General features: G+C 37.0%; 1 protein-coding gene across 1 annotated transcript in view; it reads right to left on the reverse strand.

Annotated features, from left to right (window-relative positions):
• PARP4 (poly(ADP-ribose) polymerase family member 4) overlaps positions 1 to 11,170 on the reverse strand; it is a 61,249-nt gene that overhangs the window by 30,528 nt on the left and 19,551 nt on the right. Inside the window, exons 10-19 of the mRNA XM_019472093.1 lie at positions 10,780 to 10,953; positions 8,542 to 8,702; positions 7,522 to 7,659; positions 6,145 to 6,243; positions 5,758 to 5,941; positions 4,721 to 4,883; positions 4,057 to 4,181; positions 2,172 to 2,303; positions 1,861 to 1,947; positions 1,229 to 1,393 (exon numbers count right to left, since the gene is read on the reverse strand). Of these exons, the coding sequence (XP_019327638.1) occupies positions 1,229 to 1,393; positions 1,861 to 1,947; positions 2,172 to 2,303; positions 4,057 to 4,181; positions 4,721 to 4,883; positions 5,758 to 5,941; positions 6,145 to 6,243; positions 7,522 to 7,659; positions 8,542 to 8,702; positions 10,780 to 10,953 (1,428 nt within the window). The remainder of the gene's footprint in view (positions 1 to 1,228; positions 1,394 to 1,860; positions 1,948 to 2,171; positions 2,304 to 4,056; positions 4,182 to 4,720; positions 4,884 to 5,757; positions 5,942 to 6,144; positions 6,244 to 7,521; positions 7,660 to 8,541; positions 8,703 to 10,779; positions 10,954 to 11,170) is intronic.

The following is an 11,170-nucleotide window of genomic DNA, read 5'->3' on the forward strand; positions in this document are numbered from 1 at the left end:
GGGACTCTGTCAACCAGGCTCCTAAACAGGCCAAAGTCTGCCCTCTGGAAGTCCAAGGTGGCACTTCTGCTGACCCCCCCTCCTTACTTCTCCAAGAATCAAAAACTATCATTTTGTGATTGCTATGCCCAAGACGGCCTCCAACCATCGCATCACCCACAAGTCCTTCTCTGTTCGTAAACAACAGGTCTAGCAGGGCACCTTCCCTAGTTGTCTCACTCACCAACTGTGTCAGGAAGTTGTCTTCCACACACTCCAGGAACCTCCTAGACTGTTTTCTCTCCGCTGTATTGTATTTCCAGCAGACATCTGGTAAGTTGAAGTCCCCCATGAGAACAAGGGCTAGCGATCGTGAGACTTCTCCCAGCTGCTTATAGAATAGTTTGTTTACCTCTTCAATATTTCATCTGCCTCTTCAGTGTATGTAATACCTGCCACTTTTATCACCCTGGAGCATCTTTCTCTTATTATATCACTAAGTTGGGATTGCATGGAAGCCTCTTTACTTCATTTAATCATATAGCTTTGTAATCTGAGCATCATAGTAGCTAAAATTCAGATGAACGTGTGCATGTTTCTCTCCCAATGACACAGTGAACTTCAGAACTCAGTATAATACAGCTATGGAGTAGAAGACGATTGTTGAACGGTCAGACATACAATAGCGCTATATGGTATAGAGTATCTCACAGGGACTAGGACCACAAGGACCATCTCTGGTTCTTTGCCAGCATTTAAACACAGAGCTGACCTCCCCTCCCACTTGGAGAATTCAGGAGCCATCAAGGGCATCCAAAGAAACAAATGGGCAACCTTGTCCCTGACGCATAGAAGGGTAATAGCAGTGTTCAGCAGATGCTCAGCTGCTGTTTCATGATGGAGATAATACAATGTGTTTGCAAGCCAAAGGAGGAACAGCAGCACAGAAACAGCAGATAACTAAAAATAAGAGATCTAATATACCAATTCAAGTCCACTTTCTATGTCCTGCAGGAGCAAATACATCCTCAGAGATAGTTAGAGGCTTTCTACCAATCACAGCATTCCTAAGTTTGTGTTCACATTGCTTTATGACAAGAATGGTTACAAACAATTATCTTCTAACAAAAGAGAAGAAATGAAAACAATCATAAACTTACTGAAGCCTCTTGTATAACTACAATCCCCTAGGCACAGAACTTTTGCTTTAAAACAAGAGATGCTGTTTTAAGATTGTATTTTAACAAACCTGCGTATTTTCATTTAAGGCTTTATCCTGTTGCCATGGTGACACAGAAGCAGGCATATGAAAGGTGATGCAACCATGCTGAAAACTCAGTTCAGTGATATAGGTGATTTTGATCACAACTGTAGAATTTGGAGGTAAGTTTCCAACACTTATTACAAAAATATCCTAAAAAACCCCAAAAACACAAAAACCACAAACTAGCTTTAGTGACATCATTAAAGCCTATGTTTTCCAAAACAATAATTTAACTGGTGTTTAGGCACACTGAAACCAAATGCTAACACAGAAACTACTATTTGGTTTTGATAAAGTGTAAGGAAAAATGGGACTATGATATGAAATGTCAAACTTTCAGTAATTCCTTAATTTCTGGCAAAAACTGATCAATAGTAACTGAATAAATCAATCTTTTACCAAAAAAAAAAAAAGAAAACCACCTGAAAGACAAATAGCTGTTTTACTGAAGCCATAGCACATATTTAAAGAAACAATAGTTGTTTTTAAAAATTATCAAATGTCTGGTCAAAATAAAAAGGAGTAAAAAGGAGTTTCCTAACAAAGACACGATTCAGCAAAGAATTGGACAACTGCAAAATTTTCAAGTAGGTACTAAACCACGATATTCAACATACCGGTGCATCCTGGTCCATTAGATAAGCTCCATCACCCTGACTGATAGCTTTCCGATATTCCCTATGTGCTTGTTTCTTTTCTTTAACCTATGAAAGACTGTTCCAAAATAAGTCATTTCATCTCTATAGACAGAAAACTTAACCAATATTCTCTTAAATAACATGACTACCTTGAAATCCAGTCAAGTGGTAACAACAAAGGACATGAAAGAAACCAAAATTAGTGTTGCACATCTTCATTACTAATTAAGTGCTTTCAGATCTTGAGATTGAAGGAGCTACATCAAAGGCAAAGTACAATAACATTTTACCTCTCCAATGACATGTTTTCCATTGATAAAAGCTTCAAATCCACAAACAGCAGCTTTATCATCCAAAGGAAAGACATATTTAGCTTCAATTGGTTTACTGTTTTGATTGGTGTAGGTCTGAAACATTACTACCTGAAATGAATATTTTTTGCATAACTGTAATGTTAAAATGTGATTAAAACATCAATACTTTAAGTGTAACAGCATAACTGCTTTGCACCACAAAACGTCAATAGGCATGCCACAACTGGAACTTCTATTTCTACCTTAGAAATGAAGGTATAACATTCCTTACAATGGGATGTTACAATAACAGATAGGTATCTCCAGAAACATGCAAGGAGCTGTAGAACATTTAATCTCTAAATCATTAATCACATCTCTTCCAGAACATGACTAAACCATGACCTTCTAAAGGTTATCTGATATACTGTCAGAGCTGGAGCTGTCAAGCTACTGCCTACAAAAGAAGTCACCACTGCAACATGTCTATAATAGTTTAAAGTCCAGTAAGGACTAAAAAAGAAGGAAGAATAAACCTCCACAAAAAATCGGTCTATTTTTACGATATACTAAAAGGGACATTTGGAAAAGCCTGTTACTTCTCTATGTGTAGTATCCATCTTCTAATGACAGAATTTCTGTCTCTGAGGTGGCAGACTGCATCTGACTTTCTTGTCACATTTGCTCTTCTGTTTACTTCCTGTGTGTCAAAACTCTAGCAATTCCTTATTCCCCTTTGCTGCCATTCTTACTGTCCCTTGCCATCTGATCATTTCTGGTTTATGCTCTGTACCTCAGCCTTATAGGCTGTTTTCTGCTTTGATGGACTGGGTCATAGAACAGATGCCACTGGATGCAATTCATTCCATAGGAAACCAGACAAAAACGAAACCAAAACAAAATGAAAAACAAACAAAAAACCTCCCCATCAATCCCTCATGAGAAGAACAGTTGTTCAAAGGAATCAGACTGATCAGACAACAGTTGTGAGTGTCACAACAGTTTAAGCACAGGCTCATTTGCAGACAATTCTTTCAAATCCTTTTCTCTCCTGTTTTCCCCTGCTTTCTTTTTTAAGGCTTTAGCAACAACATATAAAAACCATTATTTACTTTTATGAAGCTACACTGGAAACCCCTGAATATAGATTCTTGTGGAGAGACACACGTGACAGAACTCAGTAAAACCATAGCTTTAGCATGATCAACTGCTTCAGGCAGGATGCAGTTGAAGGGGGAGGAGATTGTGGACTTATGCCCCAGGATTGGAAAAGACCTGTGACTTGACAGAATGTGTTCTTAGGGCATATGTACTAAAAAACAAGGTGGGCCCTTATTTGCCTGCTTAGCTAACTTTTATTAGCTAATTTTCAGGTTAGAATAGCAAGATCTTTTTTGCATTGATTGATATTTTACTTGTGACAGCTAATTTAGGTTGTCTAACCAAAGTCAAGTTATTTATATAACCAAGTCATTTCCATAAACCTTTAATCATCCTAGGTATTTCTCACTGGTTTGTAATTCAGCTGGCAAACAGATGGCCAAAAAAGTCTTTTAAAGGGAACAGCATGCGTACACTACTGCAGAAAGTTTCTCTACAATGGTGACTTGATTACACATAGGCAGAAAACAGACTTAAAAATAAAGCCAAGCCTTTCACCGTCCAAAGAGCTTTTGGCATTTGTTTGACTATACATCTCTAAGAACAAAAACTGTTTCCGCTCAGTTTCAGGACTTTCCTTCATTTAGAGATTGAATTGCCCTTTTTTTTTTTTTTCAATTAACTAAACACTAAACAGCATTTTGACTAAAACACTATTTAACAAATAGATTAATTTTTCAGGGCTGAGTTACAGAAAAGGACAATAAATAGCATACTCTACCTGTGCTACAAAGTCTATTATCCTTGCCTTGATATAAACACCTTCCAGAGGGACAAGATTTCCCAATCTGTCCTGAAGACCAGTTTTTACAGGATTCGAAAGATTTGCATTTGGTAATGCATAGCCTAAACAAAGAGTTTACGAAAGATTAAAAAGATATTTTTTGAAATATACATTTGGGAAAGATGATTGCATCTAATCCTATATCAACGGCCCATGTTTGTTTATGCAATTCACAACACAAAAGTAACACTCAGTTTCTGTTATGAATACTTGTGTTGCTGAGCTGTATTGCCGTCTGTCTAAGGGATCATGAGTTCATGATAGTTCTTTAAGGTCTTACAAGGTCTTTGTTTAGAACCTTGCATTTGAATTATTTAAAGACCATCTGATGATTTATGCAAAAGTGCTTCCTGTGCTTCTCTTGAAACACACTGTGACAGGAAGAGTTGCAACTGCTGTTGGTAATTATGCCTATAGGAAATCCGTTAAACAGATGCTACACAGATGCCACATGGTAATCACTAGTTCGGTAACATCTGCAAATAAACTACAAATTATTTTTTATTATGTTATCTTCATACAAATACTCTAAAATGGGTTCTGAGAAGTATTTAGGAAACTCTGGAAGCAAGTCAATATATAAACAGAAAACACTTCTTACTCTCATGCTGTAAATGACATTGCGACTTTGGCTCACTGTTATCTTGCTCCAGTTCCATGCCAATCACAGGCTGAAATGTTTTTATTTGATCTTCAGCAAGGCAAAACTTAACAACATATCTAATTTTAACCTGACAGGTTTTATACACAACAAATTCATCATCCTGGTAGAAACAAAGAAAGGTATTTTACAATAAAAACAAAGTTGTAGATAATATCTAAAACAATGCAAATTGATTAAGAGGTGAACCTAAATGACACATCATTTTTGAAAAATAGTAAGAATCTGACAGCTTTTATTTTCACTCCCCTAATCTCTCTGTATCACTACCACTTGCATCTCTTATCTTCTTACTTTGTATTCTCCACACTCCTTATACTTCCTCTTCCCCATAAAGCACAATCATTCCTCAAAATAACTAAGAACTACTTTGTATCTCCACACTCCTTATACTTCCTCTTCCCCATAAAGCACAATCATTCCTCAAAATAACTAAAAAAAGTAAAAAACTGGTGGATATCTAGAGAGCAACTGCAACTGTCCAAAATAACTAAGAACAAAAAAAGTAAAAAACTGGTGGATATCTAGAGAGCAACTGTAGCTATCATCCCTGCCTTAGAGTACCAACCTATAAGGACGGATTTTTATCAGCTGGATTAATTTACAAAACAATGAACCTTCCATAGTAATGATTTCTTATTCCATACAAAGTAGAATATTCTTTCCAAATAACAATTTAAGTATCACAGACCAGATATTTATATGATGATTTAGTTATGATATAATATAATATTTACATCTTTCTTTTAAGTATTGTTTTCTTGCAAGAATTCTTTACAAATAGCAATTTAGAGGCTTAGAAGTTTTATACGCACTTTACAGGCTACAAGACAGACAAAAGTGATTTTACGCATTACTGTCTAGTGATTTAGTGTCTGAACTGAAACGCACGTTACATTCATTCTGTTATCTATCAGTGGTATAAAAACCCCAAAATTTGGTGCCTTTTCAAGTGCCCCATACTGTAGGATCAGTACCTCAAAATCTGAAGAGATGTCTGCTGTTTTACGGACTCCATGCACACTGTCATAACCTGATGGTGCATTACTTAACGAATAATCTCGTTCATACAAATCTAAGCAGGATCCCAGCGCCACGTCACAAACTGCCAGGAGACGGGTTCCATCCATTTCACTGGGTGAAGAATACTTAATACTTGCACTATATGTAAAGAAAGATCATACACATTTTATTAAAATTTTTGTTAATGTAAACATCACAGGAGTTTAAGGATACACAAGTACTTCTGAACAGATGGATAGGAATAAACTTTATAATTAAATTACCTTAAAAGTGTTAAACTTATCTACTTAATTTGAAAAGTAAAAAGAATACACAAAGAACAAAGATATTGTTATTCAGACCTAACAGAATCACTGAAGTAAATGCCACTGCCCAGATTCCCAACATCAGTTCTTTCCAGGCCGTGATCTTCAACAACCACTTTTGGCATTAGGAGTCCTCTAGAGAAAAAGAAGGTCACACAATGAATAAAGCACAAAATACTTTTGCATATAGCATGTGGGCTCATACACATGGTGCAATTACGAGCCATGGAGGATTAAAACAAAATACACTTTACAGAAACCATCCATAGACACGCAAGGAAAATAAAGTCTATTCATAAAAAAAAAAATCCCAAAGTCATATTAATCACCAAGACACTGATTACATAAGCAATAAAGACTTAGCTTTTCTTCACTTAGCAGAAAAACATTGCATTTTCCAGATTAATTGCCAAACATTCAAAATAATTTTTTGGTTATTAGATGAGTAGTTCTACATTTCTAGCAACAGTGCTGTATTCAATTTCAAAAATCTGTATGAAATTTTTGTAGCTAAGAAAAAGAAAGTATGAGTTTTAAAGGTAGAATGCTGGTGAATGGATGCTTGGAAACTTTTCCAATGTTTGATTTGCAAACCTATTAAGTGTGGAGATACCATCCTTACACTGTTTATGAGACATTTGATTTACTACCGATTGATGCCCACAGAAAACATTTTGTATATAAAGAATGTGTGATATTTAAATAAGTTCAACAGTTTTGTAACTTACAATTAAAATCTGCAGTATGAGGAAAACAGAATGCTAATATGACTTTTGAGGTACTTTCATTCTGATGGTGTTATGTATCAGATATGTTTTTTTAAAATATCCTTAAATTTTCAGTGGTTGGTATTCACTGCAGAGATGCTATGATGAGGATTTAAATATGTCAGGCTACTAGAGGTTATATTATTTTAGCATTATTACCATGCCTGAGTGAATCCATGGTATTCAGTCATAGAACTAGATATTCTGTTATTCCAGGAAATTATGATAATCTAAAAATATGTCAAATAAAGTAGTTGTGGGGAAATAATGTATAGAAGTGGAAGGAGGACATTGTCAATGCAATTCTTTCCTAAAACAGAACAAATTTTCCACACAGCCATTACTCTCCTACTCTCTCCATTTTGTCATCTTTCATCTGGATTTAAACCACACTCCTCACCATCATATCCAAGTAACTGTATCTTAAGTCTAATCTACCTGGAAAATAATTAAATTTATCATTACAAAAGATTGATTTTCCTTCCAGAGATCTGTAGAAGTATATGTATGTTCATATAAATGTTAACAGTAAAAATCAGGTTAAATATAATGCAAAAGAGCTTCATAAAAAAAAAAAGTCAAAATATATTTAAGAATGTAGTTAAGCCCAATTCAGTGCCACAAAAAAGGGAATGTAAATTTTTACCTGGAAAGAATTCCCATGAAGTTGCGCACAGACGATGCATGGAATAAGGATCGAATGTTTCCAAGACTGCTCAGAAATTCTGCTGTTTCAGTTATTCTGCCAACCCTATACACTTGTAAAATTCTCACTGGACAGTCACTGCAAGAAATTTGAAATGATCTTTGAGATCTCATGACTTAGAAAGTGCATTTAAGATCAATACGCTGCTAAAAGATAACCTCTTATTCTAAATCTCAAAGTAACGTTCAACTTTTTTTTTTTTTGTTAGCAATTTGGGTGGCAATTATTAAAGAAAAAAATAGCATAAGAGAACAATCGCCAGAGACATAAAAAACTTAATGACTAAGTTCAAGACCTATTTAGACTTTTAGGGAGAAATTGAAAATGTGTTTTCATGCTTAAAGTCATATGAAATTATCTTATTTGACATTTTGGGATCTAAATTCAAAGATGTGACATACAAAACCCCATCTAACTCTGTGCAGCTCAGAGTCTGTAAGTATATAAATTATTGCCAGCAAATTTATCTTGTGCTAAAAATTATTTTACTGAGAATACTCAGAGACCTCACTGTCTTGGCTGAACTACAAATATCTTAGCATCACAGTTCAGGCTATCTGGAGGTAGTAATTCCCAATTAAGAAGGACTTCCCAATTAAGAAATACACTTGAGAGGAGGAAAACTTGGGTTGCAATCCCACCTCCAGCAAGATTTATGCATTTTACCTACAGTAGCTACAGGACAGAGCTGTCACCAAGATTCTTGTCCTGTCCTTGTAATTACACAAAAGATTCAGATTCTCTCAATATTTATTGACAATATTATAATTTTCAGGTTTTTTTTAATTTACTTCCATTTTGTTCTAGTATAGGTTATGGTAAATATGCCAGCTCTGCAATCCCATTAGCACAATCAACGCTGCACAGTAACAGAACCTGGTAATTCAGTCCTCTTTAGAGGATTTTGTGCACTATGCCTTGAATTTTACTGGAATCATTGCGTAACTATTAAACACTCACTTGTAATTGTTTTTTAACATTTGTTGTTCAACACTGAGAAATTCATAACTCGTTGAGTCAACAGCTTCAATCTTGCACCTCAGAGCCCGGTATTTGGCCAAAGATGATGGGTTTGGGTATGACATATTTGTTTCACGTATATTAAGCATGTCTCTGATTAGCTAGAAAATACAGACAGAAATTTATGAATACTTGTTACATTTTAATTAAGGAAACATGCAAACCAGACATATAAAGTTACAGTGTAGTAACAATGAAATGAAATACTCAAAAGAACATTTCCACTTGTTAGATACAGTTTGGAACAAGAGCAAACAGCTGTAGAATCCTGTGAAAACAATTCAGAAGAACAAGGTATATGAAAAACAGTGTTAAAGTGCTTCTGTACAACTCCAAACCAAGCTTTGGATGGAGCCTGCTCGTAACAGCTCCACAAAACAGTATTTGTGCTTGGTTACCATTTTGATTTTGCTTATGAAGCAATTCTTACCTGTTAGAATCTGTCATTTTGTCCCCGAGGCCACTATCCAGCTAGGGTAGTAGCACAAGGTACCTATGTAATTTTCTCAGATCAGGAGAAAGAAGGACATCTAACTTTGAAAAGATTGTAATGCTACACTTCACTAAGCCATGGGAAACCTTTGAGACATAGTAATTTTTTGATATCAGAAATGTGAAAAGGTTTTAATTATCAAAAGATTTCCAAGGTTAAAGGCACTATTAACATTTGTTCTTTTAGAACAGTAAGGAGCCTCGTTCCCTTTACCTCTCCCCCTTTATATTTTGTAAGTTACAGAAGACTGACTTCTGGTTATCCTTTGCCAAAACAAAGAGGCATCTCTGGCAGAATCTATGGAATTTACATTATAATCGCAATAAAAGGAGGAAATCTGAGTTTGCTCTATAGTTAGAAGAGTGAAGTAGCTGTCAGAGCTCTGACTGCCTCTTGCCTCTCCAGAGGGCCCGGCTGCTTGGGCTCAGGGCCAGCTTTGACAGTGCAGCTGTGGAGCCTTGAAAGAGACCTGTGAGAAGACTCAGCAGATTCCTGCCCCTGGTCAAGACATGCCTTTGAGCTTAGGCTCTTGCCTTTGGTCTCTCGACTGAGCTATGTTGCCGATATGCCTGCATCCAGCCTCCCACCTCCCTGATTCTGACACAGATCCTGTGGACTCGAGTTCCCGGTTTGACCTTGGACCTGCCAGACAAGCCATAATGGGGAGGCAATCTGGACTGACCCTGGCTACTATCACCAGCAGTCACTGTCACCTGCTCTGCTCTTCCTATTTGGGTACCATGGGACTAGAGCCGCTGCCAGTGGTGTAAGTGCCCTGGCCTTGCTCACTTTCACCCCCACCCCATCCGCCTGCCCTTACGAAGCAGCCAGCCCTTGCTGCTGCGTGCAAGCGCTGCATCTGTGTGGGCACTCAGCACACCTTGTTGGCAATCCCCCTGGCAGGCTGAGAATTTCCCAGCTAGTTTCTGCAAAGATGAGACAATGGACTGGCTTGCAGCAGAGTAACTGAACTCCCAATTGACTGAACTCCTAGCCAGCTTAAAAATTAAGGAACTAAGTAACACAGGAGCTGAGGGGGAGCTATGGGAAAGATCCTTGGAGATTCCCCTAGGCAGGCCAGCTGTGCTTAAACCAACTGAAAGATGTTATCTGTTTAGATGTGCTGACTAACTTCTTGCACTAACAATCCAGGCAGTCCAGGGAACTCCCCCAAGCAGTTTGTGCTGTAGAAGTAGGAACAGACGAAGCTGTACATAGATTGGTAATTTTAAATAGTCTCTAGAAACTGTTCCTGCATATGCAGGAAAGGAAAGGGTACACAGAACAGTCTTTGCATATAGTTAAAATGGCTTAGATATATTTTGTATATCATTTAAGATAATCAATAGAAACTGATTATGTATATGCTGGAGTAGTTGCTAGGGTCAGCTGGATGATAGCAACAGTTCCATGATTCTCATTTCATCCAGCTGAAGATGTCATCACAACAATGATTGCAATGGAAACTCCTGTCACCATCTGGACAGCAACTGGTCCTCCTGTTCAAAACACTGAATTCCCCCCATAAGCGTTACTCTATTCATAAGATTCCAATAAATTATTTTTCTAAACTGACAGCCTGTGACTAGCTGTGCAAAGTATCCTGTCAATTTATCTAGTGAGTACGTTCAAAACTGGTGTAGCACAGTGCAGATCAGGGCTTATTAGCAATCTGGAAAAGTTACCTGACACAGGTCCTGTTTTCTAGATAACAGCTTTTTGGAAACTTTATAGTCTATTTCAGTTTTGTGATGTATAACTTGATAGAATTCCATCATCATCTCTTGTAGTGCCACCTCCACAGCTCCCTCATCCAGTGCATTCTTTACTTGGAGTAAAATACCTTCTGCTTTGCTCACCTTTAAAAGAAGAGATTATTAAACTGAAAGCTATCGCAAAATTGCAGAAAGAGCGTGTTGTGGTTTAACCCCAGTTGGCACCACACAGCCAGTTGCTCACCCTCCTCCCCAGCCTCCAGTGGGATGGGGAGAGAATCGGAAGAGCAAAAGTAAGAAAACTGGTGGGTTGGGATAAGAACAGTTTAATACTTGAAATAATAATAATAATAATAATAAT

This window comes from Aptenodytes forsteri, unplaced genomic scaffold (genome assembly GCF_000699145.1).
Source record: "Aptenodytes forsteri isolate BGI_AS27 unplaced genomic scaffold, ASM69914v1 Scaffold307, whole genome shotgun sequence".
Taxonomy (NCBI): domain Eukaryota; kingdom Metazoa; phylum Chordata; class Aves; order Sphenisciformes; family Spheniscidae; genus Aptenodytes; species Aptenodytes forsteri.